Genomic DNA, 20,459 nt, shown 5'->3' with positions numbered 1-20,459 from the left:
CTGAAATCCAAGAGAGATTTGCTAAATGAACAGCTATTCAAGATCCACATGGTGCACATGACTACATTTAAATGGCTAGAGCAAACTGCAAGAAATGTGCTTTTGTGCATGTATCCTTTACACAATTTGGATTGTTGTAAAGTAATTTCCAAAAAAGCAAACAACTTCTTCATAAAGCTGTAAAATGTAGAGCAGTACCACTAGAAATTGCCATGCAGAATTTAAACCTCAAGAAAAGCAGCTGTTTTTAGAGAAAGACAAGAACCTAGTTCATTAATATCTATAATATTAACTGCCCCCAAATCATTCTCCAATTCACTTGAACATTTATAGAATAGGAACATCAGTTGTGATTCTAGAAGACAGGCTACTAAAGCCAGGTTTTTGTATGGAGATAACTTGTCACCCTAAGATGTAGAAACAGAGCATCAAAATCCCTTAAAACAAACTAACAAAACTAAATGGTCATGCCCATTTGGAGGAGGAACACTTCCAAACTCACTTTATGAGTCCAGCATTATATTCATACAAAAGCCAAATAAGGACACAATGACAACAAAAAAAACCCTACAGGCCAGTATCACCAATGAATAGATGAAAAATATTCAACAAAATAGTAGGAAGCCAAATCAACACTACATTAAAAGGATCATTTGCCATAACCAAAGGGAGTCATACCAGGGATGCAAGCATAGTTCAACATACACAAATAAATAAACATGATATACTGTATTAACAGAATCAAGGACAAAAACGTATGATCATTTTAATAGACACAGAAAAAGCATTTGACAAAGTTCAACATTCCTTCATGATAAAAACTCTCAACCAATTAGGGATAGAAGAAATGTACCACAACACAATACAGGCCATTAAGAAACCTACAGCTAAGATCGCATTAAGTGTGAAAAGCTGAAAGCTTATCCCTTAAAATCTGCAATAAGACCAAGGTGCCCACTTTTACCACCTCTATTCAACATAGCAATGAAGTCCTAGCTAGAGCAATTAGGCAAATGAAACAAATGAACTGCATTCAACTTTGAAAAGAGGAAGTTAAATTATCCCTGCTTGCAGACAACACGATCTCAAATAGAGAAAATCCTAAAGACTCTACCAAAAGACTATGAAAACTGATAAACTAATTTTATAAAGTTGCAGGATGCAAAAATCAATATAGAAAAACTAGTAGCATTTCTAAATGTAAATAGTGAACTATCTGAAAAAGAAATTAAGAAAATCCCATTTACAACAGCTACAAAATTTTTTTTAAATACCTAGAAATAAATTTACTGAAGGAGGTAAAAGATCTCTACAATGAAAACTATAAAACCCTGGTGAAAGAAACTGAAGATGACATGAATAAATGGAAAGATATCCCATGTTCATGGGTTGAAAGAATTAATATTTTTTAAATGTCCATACTACCCAAAGTCATCTACAGATTCAATGCAATCCTTATCAAAATACCAATGGAATTCTTCATAGTAATAGAAGAACCAATTCTAATATTCATAAGAAACTACAAAAGACCCTGAATAGTCAAAGCAATCTTGAGCAAAAAGAACAAAGCTGTAGGCTGGGCGCCTGTAATCCTAGCTCTCTGGGAGGCCGAGGTGGGTGGATTGCTTGAGGTCAGGAGTTCGAAACCAGCCTGAGCAAGAGTGAGACCCCGTCTCTACTATAAATAGAAGAAATTAATTGGCCAACTAATATATATAGAAAATATTAGCCGGACATGGTGGTGCATGCCTGTAGTCCCAGTCACTCGGGAGGCTGAGGCAGTAGGATTGCTTGAGCCCAGGAGTTTGAGGTTGCTGTGAGCTAGGCTGACGTCACGGCACTCTAGCCTGAGCAACAAAGCGAGAGTCTGTCTCAAAAAAAAAAAAAAGAAAAGGAAAAAAAATCGAAACAAACCCCAGCTTCTTGAATCACAACTAAGGTTTCTTTAGCCACACTCCACATACAGAAAATCTTGAGCCATCCAAAAAAATCATCAAAATCAGGTATATTTGATAATAAACACAGAGTGAATGGTTAAGTCACTAAACATATTTTAACAGAAATACAAGTTTTATGAAACTCTTTTCAGGTATCATTTCATTTTGCATCATGATATTTAACTTTTATCACTGTAGCCAGAATTTTGTTACAAGTCAAAGAGGGAAGAGAGACTTTAAAAATTACAAAAGTATGTTTTACATTTAAAATTGGTTTAACAAAATATTCCATTCTACTTAAACTAACATTATTAAACATCATGAGAGTCATTCAAATACATTGGTTTTACCAAATAATGTGAAAAAGCTGAAAAGGAAATTTTCATTTTTTTCTGGTTTTCCATTTCTTCGTCTTATCCTAAACAACTTAGGTCTCGACTTTGTAATGTGACATAAGATAACGTTTATGATGTGCACCTCCACAGGGCAAAGGAGATGTGATTGTAATAGGAGATATGATGGAATAAACTTCATAGAGAATGAGAAAGCACATCCATCAGTACTAAACCACCTTTGATATATAAACAGAAATATGGTCTCATCACTTAACACAGATGCTACTTAGAAACTTCATTTGCTTCTATTCTAAATAGAAAGGTATTCTCTCCAGAATGACAGATTCAATGCACAGAGAAAGAAAGAAATATACAGAATTATAGCCTAAGACCAAAACTGGCCCCAGGGAGAAACTGAGTGGAGCAGGAGGGCTACCAGAGGGGAACTGTTGGCTGGTCCAGCTCTCCAGGCATCAAGTGGACTTGAGTCTTCAACAAGTCAGAAAAAGGCTCCAAATGCTACAGCTGTGACACCCCACAATGCTCTGAGTAACCAAGGTGGATGGTGAGGTGACAAGGGGCCATCTTTTCTGTCACTGGACTCCAAGGGACAGGAGCAAAGGGAGGCGAGGATGCTGAATGCAAGAGCCACCAACTGTGCACTACACACCGTCTGAGACTGCTGGGATGGGTGGGGGTGGGGCGGGAAGCACCGAGCTCCACAGGACACTTGTGAGTTCTGGCTACTATACCAACTCTAAATACATGAAGAATTTTTACAACTTAAATGAGAAACTGTTATTGAAAGTCTGAATAAATACATTCTAGCTTTTCTTTTCAATGTCTTAAAAACAGAACAATCATGAGTAACATGAAATAATATGTTTATCCAACTGCTGTTCATTAATTCAATTTTTAGTTAAAATATTTTAGAGGAAGAAATAAGTACAGTGCGTCGATTTGTGGTGCTCTGAAGACAGACAAATCAGTCAGACACATCACCTATGGCCTCTCCCCATTAGGACAGTCTCTGTGCACCCCAATCTTGCAAGGGGGTGCTAGGATAGTGCTGGGATGAAATACTGAAGGGAGACATCTTCATGAAGCAGATCAAAATGCACCATCTTGTTACTCACAATATCTGGGGAGAGAAAAAGCTCATTATTTTAAAGACCTGGTGCAGTATACACATTTTTACCCCCACTCTTCAGAACAGCTTTTCTACCTGTGCCTCCTGTTTTAGGTGTCTGTTTTCTCTGAGGCAGCTACAGAGGCTCTAGCGAAGGTGGCTTCCCAGTGCTGACGAGAGGAAGAGTAAAGGAGCCCAGGCCTTTGGTGAAACACTTGGCAGGCTAGCTTCCTGGCAAACCACATTTATCCAAATCAGTGTCCTTTGGGGAAAGGCAGCTTCCCACCACTAAGTGGTGGAACTGTGCTGAGAAGACCTAAACCCCATGATCCCCCAACACCTAGTACCGCCTGCATCACAATCTAGAGTGCAGAGGGGGAGCCTGCGTTCCAACAGTCCTGCAAACCCCATGAAGGCCACAGCCGGGCACTATACTGGGTGACGGGTAAAGTCCAAGGCATCAGGCACAAGACCAAGCAGGAAAGTACAGTGCATGTGAGAGTGGGGGAGCAGCACAGGGTGAGAGCACTGAGAGCACGGAGAGGAGCAGGAGCTGCCACGCCCAGCAGCCGAGGAGGACAGGTCTCCAGGAAATGTGACTGAGCAATGAGAAACCACAGGCCAACAGGCTGCAGAGAGACCAATCCCAGGAGAATTGGAGGTTGGGAAAGGGACCATAAAGGACAAGTAGGAAGACACGTGCTATTCAGGAGAGGTGGTGCAAAGGCACGGGGGGGGGGGGGGGGGGGAGGGGGCAGCAGTGGAAACTGTGGGTGTCAGAGACCTATCCTAGAGAGGACAGCTGAGCCAAGACTGGAAGAGGCTAACACAGACAGATGTTTGGGAGTGATAAGGAAAAGATATGAGAAGTTCAACATGCGATATTTTTTTTTTTCAGTTTTTGCTACATCACTATTTGCTGGTCCACCTTTCTTTGCTACACTCAAGTACAGCAAAATAACGTTCAGAGAGTACATGGCCCAGTCAGCTGCCTTTGTGGATAAGAACTCTTCCATATTCTTCATCAGCCTTGGGTGATTATTCAGATTACCTCAAAAATACCAAGTTCAAGGGCTGATGAGGGGCAGCTCAAGGCCCCCCACGCCCTGAGTTTCTACACTCTGCAGAGAGAAAGGGTGTTTCACACTCTCAGCACTCACCCCATGCTTGTCAGGACCAGGCATCATCCGGGAGCTTGTTAGAAATGCAGCTACAAGGCCTGACCCAGAACTATAAACAAGTCTCCTTTACAGGACACCCAGGTGATCTCCACACCTGCCAAGTTTTGAAAAGTGCCGTCTTCCACTTTTATGAACCGTGCACTGCAGTGTAGCTCTCACCATGCTCAGCCCTAGAAGCATGACACTGTTCATGGCAAAGTTTCTCAAAATGCAGCACAGGCAGACACCAGTACCTCACCCCAGGATTCTCCCAAGATCCACACTATTTTCTAGCCTTTCCTTCTCCACCCCCAGCTGCTGCTCCTCTGGCAAAATCTCCTTCTGTGCCCATCACTCCATCTTTTGCCTTCCCTAATTCCCTAATACCCAGCACTCCTGACATGGTCTCTCCTCTCTGGTCTCCTCTATTTCTCTTTGTGTCTCTCCTCTAAAATGGCAGGTCATTGACATAGCCACCTAGAATTTTCTGTTCCTTCTCTACAGCATGCTGAAGATTTCAAAAGTCACGAAGTATAGTCCTGGGCCATCATCCTTCTCATCTCTGATCACTTGTGCCTGAAAGCTCAGCCTGGGAGCTATTCCACAAAAGGTGGAACTTCAAATCCAGGCCACAGTTTCTTTTAGGTTGCTGTGAATTTAGTAGCAAGGACAGAAAAAAAGCCTTTAAAAGCTCTTGGCAAGTAATGCCTTTCTCATGTGTAGTCAGTGGATGAAGAGGGCCAGGGCAGGTGTGTAACCTTAAAAGACAGAGCCAAGACAGGAGCAAGAGGCAACTGTCAACAATCAGCAGCCCAAAGGGAGATACAGGGCAGTGAGAACAGGTTGGGGTAGACACAGAAAGGAAATAAGACAGCAAGAGCAAAACTTAAATTCAAGCAAAACTATGTCTGGGACTCTAAGGACATAAAATTAGATGAACATGGAGAACAAAGGATGATCCATACCCATTTTCCTGACGTCACCTCTCCAGGCATGATGGCCCAGGGAGGCAGCCCATAACCCACCTGCCAAGCCAGCGTGGCTACAGGTTTTCAGGAGCTAATGGAGTCCCAGGGGTTATCTGTCTGCTGCCACCGCTGGGCAAATTCAGAAAACCCAACTCTCCTAAAAAGCTAGAATCCATATAAAACTGAGGTTTTTGTGGCATTTATGCGAATACACGCAATCTGTTAGACTAGAATTGACTAAAGTTTTTTTTTTTTTTTTTTTTGAGACAGAGTCTCGCTTTGTTGCCAGGCTAGAGTGAGTGCCCTGGCGTCAGCCTAGCTCACAGCAACCTCAAACTCCTGGCTCAAGCAATCCTCCTGCCTCAGACTCCCAAGTAGCTGGGACTACAGGCATTCACCACCATGCCTGGCTAATTTTTTGTATATATATTAGTTGGCCAATTAATTTCTTTCTATTTATAGTAGAGACGGGGTCTCGCTCTTGCTCAGGCTGGTTTCGGACTCCTGACCTCAAGCAATCCACCCGCCTTGGCCTCCCAGAGAGCTAGGATTACAGGCGTGAGCCACCTCGCCCGGCTGACTAAAGTATTTAAAATAAGAAAAAACAGAGAAGGAAACTCACTGCATAAAGCCTTCGTAGGGTTTACTTGTTGTCCAACAAGAAACTGTAGGAGCTTCCTGATATCTAAGTGCACTTCAGCCATTTGTTCTGGGTTTCTGTCTTGAGAGGCGTTTTCAGAGGCTAAAATGACACGAATCTTTTTAAATACAATATCTTTGGATGGAACAGGAAACGCAGAGATGTGTAATGCATTTTACTTAAACAAATAATTCACCTTACCACTGATTTAGAATCAGGGAGAAATACTGCAACTTGTAAGTGTCATCATTCATAATGCATACATTTATTAGGTCCTAACTATTTAAAATACAATAATTTCCAGGGATCTTCATTTACAGGGATTGAAAGTATAACTCAATCTCCCCCTTTAGGTCAAAGAAAATCGTATTTATTGGTACTCACTATGTATTTAAGGGCAGAGATGTATATGTATATAAAACTAATAGAAGGCTTATTATTCTAAAGTGTAATAGAAAAAAAGAAAATATTCTTTCAACTTCTGAGGAAGTACCCAAGATAAGTCTCATCTTGTGTGTGGAAACAAAATGAGTGACACCAAAATAAGTCATTTCACACAATATTACCAAAGCCTTAACCATATGGATTTCACTCTGCTCGTATAGCATGCCCATCACTAGAAAGTGAAAATCCTTTGGAACACTATGCAAAAATCTATGTTTATATTCATGCAAGCTTGTAGTAATAAATCTTTTTTTTTTTTTTTGAGACAGAGTCTTGCTCTGCCATCACCTGGGACATCACCTGCCATGGTGTCATCATAGCTCACAGCAACCTCAAATTCCTGGGCCCAAGCATTCTCCTGCCTCAGCCTCCTGGGTATATGGGATTACAGGTGCATGCCATCACACCCAGCTAAATAAATCTTAATTCTAAAAGTGGCCAAGGCCCTATTTTATTTGTTTTGGAACATGTGCATCATAAAATGATTTTCACATTGTCAACAGGTACCTTTTCCCAGTCCCCTGCCTGCTCCCCTGCACACGCAGCAGTACCCCCACAACGGCACTGCCACCCACTGCAAGCTCCAGGTCACAATTCTAATTCCCTCCTCGCTTGATTCAGCAAACTGTCCAGTCGCCCCCCTTTCACTGCTTAATGAACTGACTCCATTGTCCCCTATTACATCGTATAATATGAAAAATGTGACAAAGTGAGAACAGTTTTTTATCTACTAGTCTAATTCTGTAAGTATTGAAGTGACTAGAGGAGGAGAAAATAAGAAGAAATATATCTACCTTTCTGACTCCATTCTAGGCGAGAAACTGCAATCTTTAGGAGTAGAATGGGAGTTGAAGAGCTGGAAGGGATCTTGGAGGTTATTTAGCATGACCTGAGTTCAGAGGGGAAGGTGACCCTGCACAAATCCCTGAGCTGCTTGGTGGCACAGCCCCTCACTCCCATGGTAACGGCCCCACTATGCTGCAGGGACAGGTAGTCCAATCTCAATTTCTTTGTTCTCTTTCCAAGAGTGAAACAACTCAACCAAAGTTCAACCTTTATACATTAAGAGACCTCAATAGGTATATTATATCAAACAATTTATCAAAACCAAAATATAACCTACCAAAAAACTTACCTAATGGAGGATTTCCAAGATCTTTAAAATGAGTTGTAACACACACTAATTCAGTTTCTATTTTCAAGTTCAAGTCTCCATTTAGGTTTGCTTCAATAACCTACAAATTGAGTATTTTATACAGTCTTAGAAAAGGGGACAGATCTCAGAAAGTCCTGGGAAGGTGGCTACATTTTACTATACATTTTAAGCTATACATTTTACTATTTTATGGTTACAAAGAATAGAGAACCCTAGAGTTATGAAGTTAGAAAATTATCCTGGTCCACTTCTACAATGGTGATGAAACATCCTCCTAAAAGAACCAGAACAACCATCTGTAACAACAACAACAACAGGATTGTGGTTGAAAGCCATACAAACATATTCTGAAAAAAGAAAAACAGAAGCAACAGTGCTCAACAGCATACTTAGAAGCCTACAGGAATTCCCCAAAGCAAATGCAGAGGGAGACCTATTATTTGAAAATGAACTCAAAGAAATTAGCAATAATATAAGCTACTAAATAACAGCATGAATCAGAATTAAGGGAGCTCAGAATTGAGACCAGACAGCATGCAAACACAAAAACAGAGATGGCAGAGCTCAGGAAATAATTAAAAACATAATGAAAAACTTCAGAAATGGAATCTAAACTAAAAGGAAGAAGACAAGAGCAAATAGATACCACAGAGAACACAGTAAGAGAAACTGAGAAGGAAATGTGAAAAATAAAAATTATCAAACAGAAACAAAGAGATAAGAAGGATCTGAAAGAAAATAATAGAGAAGATGGTGAAGAAGATCCAAGTTCAGTACAAGCCCCAGAAGAAGAAAACCAAAGCACTGAAAAAAAAGAAATGCAAACAGCCACAGCTCAAAACCTTCCTGAACAGAAGCAATACTTGGGCCCACATCCTGAAACAACACACCACACACCAGAGAAAACCCACCAGGGATGGTCAAGACAACTGGACTTCAAGAAAACGAAAATAAAATCCTCAGGGTATTCAGTTTTCCCCTCAAATTAATAAATCCAAACTATGAAACAAAATTAGAATGAAATCATTCTTTCTGACAGTAACATTATATACCAGAAGACAATGCGGTACAATGAGCCAAACTGACATTATGAACATGTGAAAACTAAGGAAACTCTATTCCTGTAAGTCCTTCCTGAGTGATATGCTAGAGAATAAGCTTCAGATAACAAAAAATAATTAGAGAAATTACAGCATAAAAGATGTGAGCAATATTTTTACCCATAGAGCCAAAACTAAACACTGGAAGTGAAGGGGACAGAATAATATGTAATAATTTTATGTCTGACAATGTAGACATGATGAAATTATTACAAAACAAGAGAGGGCAAAATGGGAAGAGAATGTGGAAATTAGTACCTTATTTGTATACACAGGCCAAATCATCTGTCACGACTGTACATTTAGTATGACCATAAAGCCTTTAGAATTTTATGAGAACATAACCAACATTTAAAAATAAACTCAGATGTTGAAAAATGAGATTTCTAAATTCAGAAAGGTCTGGGGCTGCTGTAGGTTACCAGGCCTGAGGCTGGCTATGCCCTACTCCACATGCCTGGGCTACCAGGCATCTGCCTCACCTCATTTCTTCTCCCCTCTCCTACTCCTGCTTTTCCCACCCTGGGAGCACAAGGGGCTCCTTTCCTTTCAAGCTCCTCCCTCCCCCAACAACAACCAATCAGTTCGTCTAACTGGACACAACTTAGAACATATGCCACAATGGTTTGAGATTTTACTAACCTGCCCACAGAACACAGTATTTCTCTTTTTGATGTTGGTACCTGCCCACTGTTAAAGCCCAACAGGTCTTTGAAAAGCCCATGAAGGTTTGCTAGTCAGCATTCTGCCCAACCAGCAATACAAGAGTGCCACCTGGCAACTGGAAAGGTAAGTGCAGTGGTCTTACTTTGCAGGGGCCATCCTCAAAGTGCTGCAGTGAGAGGAAAGGAGAGGGTGCCCAGTCTGCATACCTCTGCTTTACTGTCCATGTTAGTGAATACAACTTAGTGTGCTCCTACTCCTACTCCTTAAAATTGGAGAACTCTGAATATTTCTCATTCCAAAAACAAAACGAAAGTTTTTTTTTGTTTTTTTTTTTGTTTTTTTTTGAGACAGAGTCTCGCTTTGTTGTCCAGGCTAGAGTGAGTGCCGTGGTGTCAGCCTAGCTCACAGCAACCTCAAACTCCTGGGCTCGAGTGATCCTTCTGCCTCAGCCTCCCGAGTAGCTGGGACTACAGGCATGTGCCACCATGCCTGGCTAATTTTTTATATATATGTATCAGTTGGCCAATTAATTTCTTTCTATTTATAGTAGAGGTGGGGTCTCGCTCTTGCTCAGGCTGGTTTTAAACTCCTGACCTTGAGCAATCCGCCCGCCTCGGCCTCCCAGAGAGCTAGGATTACAGGCGTGAGCAACCGCACCCGGCCCGAAAGTTTTTTTAACTTGAGTGAGCTCTTATTCCTGAGCTTTTGACATTAAATAAAAAAATAGCCCCCTAAACTTACTTGTTACATAATCTAATAAACTTACTTTGAATGAAAAATACTCATTTTCAATCTTTTTGTTAACCCCAAAATATAGTGTTGTATTTCTTAACCCACTCTCTTATAATCTGGAAAAATACTTGACTAAAATAAAATATATATAACAATCCTTGTGAATATTATGCACTGCTTACTGGGGCTCTGCAAAGCTAATATATGATGTATGCTCGTTTGTTTCCAACAATCATACCTAAGATCCATAAATTCCCACTGTTTGTGAAAAACAATGACTTTAGACACAAATAAATACTTATTCAAGAAAGCAACTTGCAATAGTCTTAGTCACTTCAGGCTTAAATGCTCTCTTATGCTTTCTTTAAATTCCTAAAATCTGTGTCATAGAACATTTGATTCCAACTCTCTCCTGACCACACTCAGTGTCTGACACATAACAATGTTCAATCAATAATGATCGAAGGAATTAACACACAATCAATTCTCTGAACATTGGTCATCTGTGTTTATTTTATGATTCAGTTATCTGAAATATTAAGCACACCAACACAGTTGATTTCTTAAGTATCAGGATGAGATCTTACTTTTTTTGATGATTTCCTTAATAATAGTTACCTATGGTTTGTTGAATGCCAACGAATTATGCTGGGCACCTACTATAAATTATCATCTCTAGACTGGGTGCAGTGGCTCACACCACCAGTGATCCCAGCACTTTGGGAGGCCAAGGCAGGAGGATTGCTTGAAATAGCAGTTTAAGACCAGCCCCAGCAACATAGCAAGACCCGTCTCCACAAAAAAAATAAGAAAATTAGGCATGCCTGTAGTCCCACTACTCAGGAGGCTGAGGCAGAAGGATCATTTAAGCCCAGGAATTTGAGCTATGATGATGCCACTGCACTCTAATACAGGCTACAGAATGAGACCCTGTCTCAGAAAAAAAAAAAAAAAAAAGACTTTAAATTTACAAAAAGTGGCAAAAAGCCTGTGATAAGTGCACTATGATCCTTACTGGGGGTAATACCCAGCACTAGGGTGCACACTGAGTGGTACAGCTGGGAGCTGAACCCAGATATGTAGCTCTAATGCCCCTTTTACATCACGACACCCTACTTCACATGACCCAGCTACTAGGCCTCTGCCTCTCTCATCTCACTTCTCCTCCATCTGGCTCCTCTCTTCTACTCCTGCTCTCCTGCCCTGGGACTCCTTTCCTGGTTTAATAGTTAGGGCCGATCCCACAAAGCTCCATTACTCAGATAACATTTCAAGTACAATAGAGTAAGAGCTATATCACAAAGAGCTGCTACTCAATGTGGTCCGAATCGGCAGCATCAGTACCCACTGCGAGCTGGTCAGAAACACAAAGCCTTGGGCCCCAGCCCGGACCTCTCCTGTCAGATCCTAGGGGATTCATAAGCACAGCAGAGCTTAGAAGCAATGTCTCAGGACATGATATAGATTCTAGGTAGTTAGTCGTCCTTCTTCCTTTTTCCACTCTTCATGAATCACATAGACAACATACCCCATCCATCATATTTCCCATGAAATGAAGGAAGGGAGGAGTTGAGCATCTCTGATGATAAGGTGGACATTTGTAGTATGTTAAATCCCACTAATTTTCCTTAATTCTATTACCTATAATATTCCAACACAGAATTCTAGTTACCCAAGTAGACTTCACTATACACTTGGCTACTCTAACTTGATACTTTCCATTCAGTAATTTCAGATTGCAGCAGCCACTCCACAAAACTTCTATGTTTTTTAAACACTCCAGGAAAAACAAAACACCTCTTGATTTTATCAAAGCTACCCTTCCACCTCTCTACTCTGCTGACTCATTTCTATTGAACAGAAAGAACAAACAAATGGATTCTTCAATTAATTGCCCTGCCTTTTCCCTCCCGGGCCTCTCTGAATCTCCCTGGAAGTCCCCAGGGTATCCTAGAGGAAGCCAGCCTGACAACTGGATCAACATCACGGTAGTCACAGGGGACACCAATGTCAGCACAGTGACACTGCTTCATGGGAAGCAGGTTTTAAATTAAAATGAACTTCATAAAAGTTAGGTTATAAATGAAAAGCTTTAAGCAGGCAGGCCCAATGGTGTACTGTTTTTAAGTGAACAGGAGAAAAAACTGCTCATGAACATTTTCTAGGCTTCAAAAAACTTTTGTGATTTCAAAGATCCCTTGGAGCTAAAGTTCATTCCAGATCCATACAACACTACTTATTATTGCCTAGTGAATGACAATCCAATGCTGAGTGGCTGGGATGCAAAGATGATTGAGACAGGTTGCCCTTTTCAAGGAGCTGGCAGTTCAGGAGGCATTATGAGATGCTACCATGTACACTGCGGACAGAGCAGCTCAGAACAGGGGCTTCCAGCCAAGGCGGTGGGGGAAGGTCTACCATGAACCATGAGAATGGCTAGATGCCTTCTGGGGAGATGGAGAGAAGAAACCCCACGTGAAACAGAATGGGAGAAGCAGCAGCACTGCAAGGGAATGCCAGCGCCCCACCTGGTTGTGCAGGGTGGGTGTGGCAGTAAAACAGAGATGGGACTACAGAAGTGGCCTGGCAGATTGCAATATTCAAGAGTTTATGCTTCATCAGGCAGATGGCAGTTTTTAAAAGATTCAGGGACACAATCAAATGTATTTTTCTGGTGGTAGGTGAAGGAAGAACTCAGGATAAACCCAGGTGTGAATGAGGATAATCCACACAATTCCTCAACACTGTCACATGCTGCAGCATTTTGCGACAAGTGACAGTAGGAAACATTTACAAAATAAACAGAAAATAAACCGAAATATACAAAGGGCCCTCCAGCTTGGTGTGACAGCTGCTTGGAATAAAGGCGCCAATGGTGTGGTGGGTCTTTGGCCTTGGCTCACTGAAAGACACCTGGCAAGTGGATAGGACGCTCCCAACTCACTGCCGGTCATATCAGTGATTCCGTAAAAAATATACACACATTATCAAGTAAAAGATGTAATATTCCATCCAAAATATAAGGAAAAAAGGCAGAACTGTTGACCATATTCTTAATATACTATAAACATGAGGAATTAAGGGCAAATATAAAAGCTTTCCTCAGTGAATGAGAGTTGAAAAGCACCAGATATGTTTCTAAAGGCAACTGTCAATCTGCAGATTCCAACACCAGGCCGGGTCCTCATGAGTCGAAGCTCAGCGAGGAGGTGCCTGCCTGCCTGCCTGCTGGGACGCCATGGAGAGCACCAGAGCACCCATGCCTTGGGCCCTGGTGAAGCTGCCCCTAGGACGAGCAGCCCATGCAGGCTACTTCAGAGTTCTTTTCTAAAGAAGTTACAACTTACAAGGTGATTGCTGATGTTTCTCATTTTTTCCACAACACTCTTCATAGTCTTCAAGACTGGCAAATAAATACTAACCTACAAAAGCAATAAGAAAAATCACAAATATTAATAATATGAATATACTCTAGTAATGACAGGTGCTCCATAACTAATTTTGGAAGGCATGTATGCTCGAAAACTCTGGAATCCTGTTTTTAAATTTTCTGAATAAAGTTATTTAAAAATGTAAAAAGAAAACCAATTTTATAATTTCACTAACTTGTGGATGTTCAAGCAAATGAAAGAATAGAATGCCTGCCTCTGGTTACCTCAGCAACCACGTCCCTGAGGACATTCTTCTGGTTCAAGATGGATTATAGCACTTCAGCTGAGAAGCCTGTACATAAGTCCACAGGGAATAAAACTCAGGCACTCAGCAGGACACCTTCCTCTAAGGGATGTTTACACCAGGCTCTGTGCAAAAACACAGCAAGCAGTCAACTGCATCACAGATGAGACCCTGCCACACATACTGCTTTATAAAATGCTATCTGTTTCCAAATCAGTGTAGATATCTTCTGGTAAAAGTTAAATAAATATTTTACCCAGTATATTCTTGTAATTTCTTCTTAAATAAATTGTGAGCAGGAGGCAAAGGATCTTTTGGCATCACCTTTATTTTCAGTGACTCTAGGGTTCCTATCAGCAGGACTGTTAACCCAAATCTAAGTCATGAGAGTCCTCTCTTCTTGGGTTTCTTATACATACCCGGACAGCACTCCTGACAGGCCTAGGAAAAGACCAAGTCCTGTTAAATCCAAATTGGTGCCTAAGGCCAAACAATATTAATAAATACTAACTGTCTTCCAAATTATTATTTCAGTTTTGTTTAAGTGGTGTTATTGAGCAAGAAGACATTCTCCTATATGTAAAGAGTATGACATTTTTATCATATGCAACACATTTTAAGATCTTTTACATAAATAACAAAAGGCAAACATTCCAACTTTTTCTTTGAATATCCTTTAAAAATGAATATCAACTTTCTTTTCAAGCACTACACAACTTTCAAATCAAATATACCGTAAGACTACAACTAAAATTAGAGAATTCAAATCACAACATTTAATGTGTGACAAGCAACAGGGCATCACTTACATCAGGGTGAGGGACCACAGGTTCTTGCAAGTCCTTCCACAATTTTCTAGGAATAACTTTTATGGGGATGTCATGTGTCACAATGCGGCTACTGCTTGACACAGATAACTGCCAAGAAAAGAATTAAAACATATTTTTATGTCATCAATATTAAACAACAAAAAAATCCAAAGAGGACAAAAAAGTTGAAATACCAAATCTAAGTGGAATGTTCTCAATTCATTCACTCAAAATCCATTTAACCAACATTGATGACGTGCCTGTTCCACTCTGGGAAGAGCTCTGAGGAGAGCTGGGAAGAGGGAGAATAAGACAAAAAGGTACCCAATGTTTCAGTGGAATAAGTGGATCAATACAAAAACGAACAAATGAAATCCCATGAGATACTCATTAGAGCCTTTGGAAAGCACAACAGAGTTACCAGGGTGAGTGGGGGGAACATTCTTTAGACTGGAAAATCAAGGGGTGGCCTCTCTAAGGTGATATTTCAGATGCCACAAAAACAAGGAGAAACAGCAGCCATGGAAGACTGGGTCAAGGGGACAGTGTTTTAGGCAGGGGAAACAGCATACGTAAAGCAATGAGGCAGAAAGCAGCAAGCTTGCTTTGTTGAAGCAACCAAGAGAAGACCATTCTTTGCACACGGGACACTCAGCATGCAGCAGTTTCTACACAGCTAACAAGATAAACCATATTTATCTATTTCTAGGAGCTTCTATGAGACTCATAGACCAAAGTATGTTGTACCTTTAGGCAGAAAAGTATAATATGTTACTATCTTGCTTTTCTTTAAACAACTGAAGAAACATACCAAACTTATATCGTGACATAACTGCCTGACTGCAAAGAGTTGAGAAAAAGTTATGAAGAAAAGTTGAGGGGTCCTCTTCCATAAAGAGCTTGAAACTGAATATAATACTCACTCATTGATGGATACAGTACATATAACATATAAGGAAGGAGAGCTGTAAGGATAATGGAAGGCCAGGGTGGGGGCAGCATCAGTAGTGAGCACTAAAGGAAGATAAGGTTTCAGAGAGTGAGAAGGAGAGAGACTGCAAGTGGAAGCCCCAATGTCACGAAAGCCTGACAGTTGGGAAAGAATGGGACACATCCAGGGAACCACTCAGAGGGCAAAAGTTTGCAACTTGGGTTAGGCCATTTGTGAAGGACTTTGGTCATGTTAAGAAATGTCAACTTTATTCTATGAGTAGTGAAAGCCACTCTGAGGAGTGTGTGTGGCTGTGTATTTGGAGGACAGCTGTGCCCTAAATTCATCTGGCAGCAGCATGTATGACAGATGTGTTACTGAAGAATAAGTGGTCATTTAAAGGTATTATAGCAGATAGAGGGCATCAAAGGGGAAAATGGAAAGAAACCATGATTTCAAGACTAGATGACAATACCACTAAAAGAAAGAGATGCTGGAAGTTTTATTGATTGGAAAAGGCAACATTCTCTAATGGGGGGAGGGGGAAAAAGCCAGATCTTTAATTTCAAATAAAATCAAATGGTTTTTAACAGTATTGTTAAAAAGCCTAAACTAATAACTACTTCTAATCCTTCAAGGCCCAGACCCTTGTGGAAAATTTCAGAAACCCTGTCCCTCCTACTCACCAGCTCTACAGATACTGTGAGGCAGGGAAAGTGTTTATTAGTCAGCTTAATTTTCAAGGCTCTGGCATTCTGGGCAGTTTTCAAGGCTCTAGATAAGTTTTCCGATGTTAGCTCTAAATAAATCTCATTGTTTTCTGCGGAGACACCCTCCATTTGAAATTCGCTGAAGAAGTTCTCCTAAGGGAAGAAAATAAAGGGAAGGGGTGGAGGAGGGCATTTGTGGCCATTCCAGTGAATTCAGTGGAGTGTGCAGGCCTCTTAGGAGCTTCTGCTCACCTGTTCCAGCTCACACCACATGCTCACCCCTCCATTGGCCAGCTTGTCTGAAAGGATGAAGTTCAGCTTATCGGGGCTGATGCGGAGGGTGCAGGTTTTAGCAAGTTTTGCTATCATGTTACTGACTCCTAAAGCGGAGGTTAAAATAAGAAATTACTAAAATGCACATCATGTATCCTAGAGGCCAAATTATCTTGCAGAACTTCTAGTTCATCATGGTGCAACTTCTGGATGGAAAAATAGCTTATTATGTTGGTATCACACTGGAAAGTACTTTTAATACCACTGATGCCATGCCAATTTCCAACGACCCTGGGAGGTGTACAGCACACACCACCAGTGTTCAAATAAGGAAACAGACACCTACCAGCCATTTTATTCATTCTACACAAACGTATTAACTATTGGATAGTGCAGCACAGAGCTGAAGGTAGGGTTGGGCACAGTCAGGACGGGAAAACCAATGGGGCCTAACTGAAGGAATGTCAATGCCAGATAATGCAGTGGCCGGTTTAAAAAAAAAAAAAAGCCACGCGATCTGAATGAAGTTTCAGAAACATCCCACGGAAGCAGAACCCACGCTCATCCTCACAAGTACCCTCGGGCCCCAGCCCCACCCACCCTGCCCCGCGGCCCCCACTTGCACCCTGTACCCGTCCTCGTCCTCCCGCGGGGCCACAGCGGTGCGTGCTCTGCCTCCTTCCCCTCCTCCCTCGCTCCCCTCCCGCCTCCTCGCTCACGCGTAAAATGGTTCAGACAGGCCGCGTCCACGATCTTGGCCCTAAACTTCATGGCCGCCCTCTGGCCCCGCACGGCGGCTTCGGTCGGCGGCGCAGTGTCCCGCCCAGAGTGTCCCCGCCCGGAAACGCGGCAGCGCGCACAGTAGTTCCGCCCCGCTCCGAGTCAGCAGCTTTTACCAGGGGTCAACCAGGTCACGCCCTGGGGGAAGGAGGGTCCGTCGGGCCACCCCCCAGAGGATGATGGGTTTCCTGGTCACGCCCGGGGGAAGTGGCGTCCCTCTAGTTAGGGGCTTGGAGTCTTCAACGCCTGAGTGTGAGGACGTGGTTCTGAGAATTCTTATTTTGAAAGAACTTTGTGGCACCCATTTCAAGTTCTGTTTTAAAACATCCAGATGAAACCAATTGTTTATAAAGGATTAAACAAAATTATCTCTTAAATATACCTCTAAGAGCAGCTTTAAACCCCCTTCAATCTCAAAAGGGGGTACCGTTACCTCGACGGCGTAGCATCTTGTTTAACGTTTTAGATTGTTTTAGATGTTTTTTAAATTTGAACATTTGCTAGCTGGTAAAGACGGGATGCTTAAAGAACACTGACACTAAGTGGTAATTCTGCATCTCTATCTCAAAATGGACTTCACGTGATCTAATAAAATTCTTATTAGCATAAATAATATCTTTAGAATTTTAAAAAAGAAATTTTAAAGGGGGAAATAGAACAGCAATTGTATCTAATACAATTGTTTTTCAAAGGCTAAAATTATGTTAAAAATTGTTATTTTTAATGAGCCTGAAACCTATCTTTAACTTGATATATAGAATCAAGATATTAATGATAATGCAGATTATTTTCAAAGTGCAAAATACAAAAACTGCAAACAGTTTTTGCCTATTTTAAGACTATAACATGAAGCTAAATTCTAGTCTACACTGTTATATATTAGTGTTTGCCAAACCAAATGTGGTATATTACTTTCAAATTTATGTCAACAAAACATGCTTTTTCGCTACTTCATAAAGAAGTTTGAAGAATTGAGCACCAATTATTAAATAAGGTGGTTGCTATGTAGGTCATGAATATAATTAAAGAATGTATCTAAATATACTTTGTAAACAGTGTTTCATAACAAATTGATCTTTACTGTAAATTGCTTAATTTTATGTCATAAAATTTGATAACACAAATTTTATGTGCTCTTGCAATTCATAAATAAATTTATGCTAGGTTTAGCATATTAATTCAATAATTTCAGAATTTATAAATAATTGACACTACTTCCCTACTTTTTTTCCAAATGATTTTGAGGTAAGGAATGAGATCACTAGAGATCCCTCCAAGCTCCTTGTGCAAGTGATTTCTAATTCAATGCATATTGATGTAGTTCTCATCTAGCTACTTAATAGCCATCTGATTTAAAAACAGCCAAACCTCAGGGGTTAGTAATTCAGTCATGAAATGATCTGGGGAATAGTATTGATGCTGTTCTTTATGTTTGTTTATTGGGGAGGGAAATGCCTTAATCTTGTCTTAGAAACTGAAATACAATAACATCGGTGTATATAAAATGACAGGATGTATAGTTGGAAGTAAGGAAACTAAATTCTTTACAGCTGCAAAGACAGTAAACTCTACATAGGTCGTTATCACAGATTTACTAGCTGTTACCCAAACTGCATTTGGCCAGTGTCTTTCAGGTATTGCTCATGTTCTCCATTCCCTGGAGGAAGGAGTGACTATTTGCAGCCCTGCTGTTAGTAGTTAATGTCAGAAAAATTACCCAAGGGGAAAGAAACTGGCATAGTCCAGAGGTTCTGCATCAAATCTGAAAGACAACATTTGTCTTCTTTTTACCATCAAAAACTGTAAAATGAAGGAAAGCATACTCTGGAGGGAGTATGAGTGAATGTCTTTTGAGAATTTTACTCATTGGAATGGATGGGTTTTTGTTCAAGCAGCTCTTCAAAGACTCTTCTTATCCTTTAGATGTCGAAGAAAAATATACTTCAATAAATTCCATAGATTTTTTTTAAATTAACATGTGTGGAGCACATGAGAGTGTCAGGCATGGTGGCAAGGGATAGGGACCATCCCCCACCCAGAAGAAGGGAGACCAATATTTGTTGGGTGTTTACTATGTTTCACTTAAAAAGCACGATGTATATATTATCGATCAGCAAGGTGAGATAGCTCTCATTTTATAGCATTGTACAGTGATATAATCACTTTGGTAACATTAACATTCCTTAGATAAGTGCTATTAATCTCATGTTAAAGATGAGAAACAGAGAGAATTAGAAATGTCAGCCATGGCAAATTCCCATATTCTTTATGGGAATCCGTGTCACTGGGTTGCTAAGTGGACAGTGACCCACATGCTCCTGCTGACTGGACCGGCTCTATTTACACTTGACCTGCAGAAAAACAAGTGATAGTGTGGAGATCAATGAAGAACAGTCAAATGAGAACAGGCAAAGCCTATTTATTCAGAGTCAGCCACCATCACTGGCATTTTTGGCAGAGACTCACAGGCAGGCTGAGGAGCAAAAAGCTCATGGGGGGGGGGGAGGCTCCAGGAGTGCCCTGATGGAGCTGTCAGCCTGGGGAAGCTGCTGTGCTCACTAGAAAGGGGGCCTGCTACGTAATCGGTTAGCGGAGCTTATTTGGCCTTCTCTGATTGGTCCTAAATTGGAAGTGATGCCAAAAATTAGGGAAGCTGCCAGTTATTAATCAAGTCTTGGTCATTTGGGAACAATTATTACAGGAGTTGTTTGGCTTCCTGGATCAGTTGAGTGGTCTGATGTCCTACAAGTTTGATTTATGGACAGCAGGCTAGAGTCCCCAACCCCCTGGCCATGGACCAGTACCAATCCATGGCCTGTTAGGAACCAGGTCTCACATCAAGTGGTGAGCTGCAGGAGAGTGAGCAAAGCTTCATCTGTATTTATAGCCACTCATCATCATTCGCATCACTGCCTGAACTCTGCCTCCTGTCAGATCAGCAGTGGCATTAGATTCTCAGAGGAGCACAAGCCCTACTGTAAACTGCGCATGCGGGAGATCCAGGTTGCCTTTTC

The 20,459-nt window shown here is 41.1% G+C and overlaps 1 protein-coding gene across 1 annotated transcript; it reads right to left on the bottom strand.

Moving 5' to 3' along the window:
• Positions 1-1,988: 1,988 nt before the first annotated feature.
• Positions 1,989-17,510, bottom strand: HUS1 (HUS1 checkpoint clamp component). The gene is made up of 8 exons (XM_012735972.3): positions 17,385-17,510; positions 16,645-16,772; positions 16,369-16,545; positions 14,752-14,859; positions 13,615-13,689; positions 7,749-7,848; positions 6,152-6,271; positions 1,989-3,413 (listed from the first exon to the last, which is right to left on the bottom strand). The coding sequence occupies exons 1-8, from the start codon at positions 17,434-17,436 to the stop codon at positions 3,331-3,333; spliced, it is 843 nt and encodes a 280-aa protein (XP_012591426.1). The 5' UTR covers positions 17,437-17,510; the 3' UTR covers positions 1,989-3,330.
• Between the last annotated feature and the right edge of the window lie 2,949 nt (positions 17,511-20,459).

Source organism: Microcebus murinus, chromosome 9 (assembly GCF_040939455.1).
Source record: "Microcebus murinus isolate Inina chromosome 9, M.murinus_Inina_mat1.0, whole genome shotgun sequence".
Taxonomy (NCBI): Eukaryota; Metazoa; Chordata; class Mammalia; order Primates; family Cheirogaleidae; genus Microcebus; species Microcebus murinus.
The sequence above is the reverse complement of the archived record's forward strand: the minus strand, read 5'-3'. Positions and strand labels throughout refer to the sequence as shown.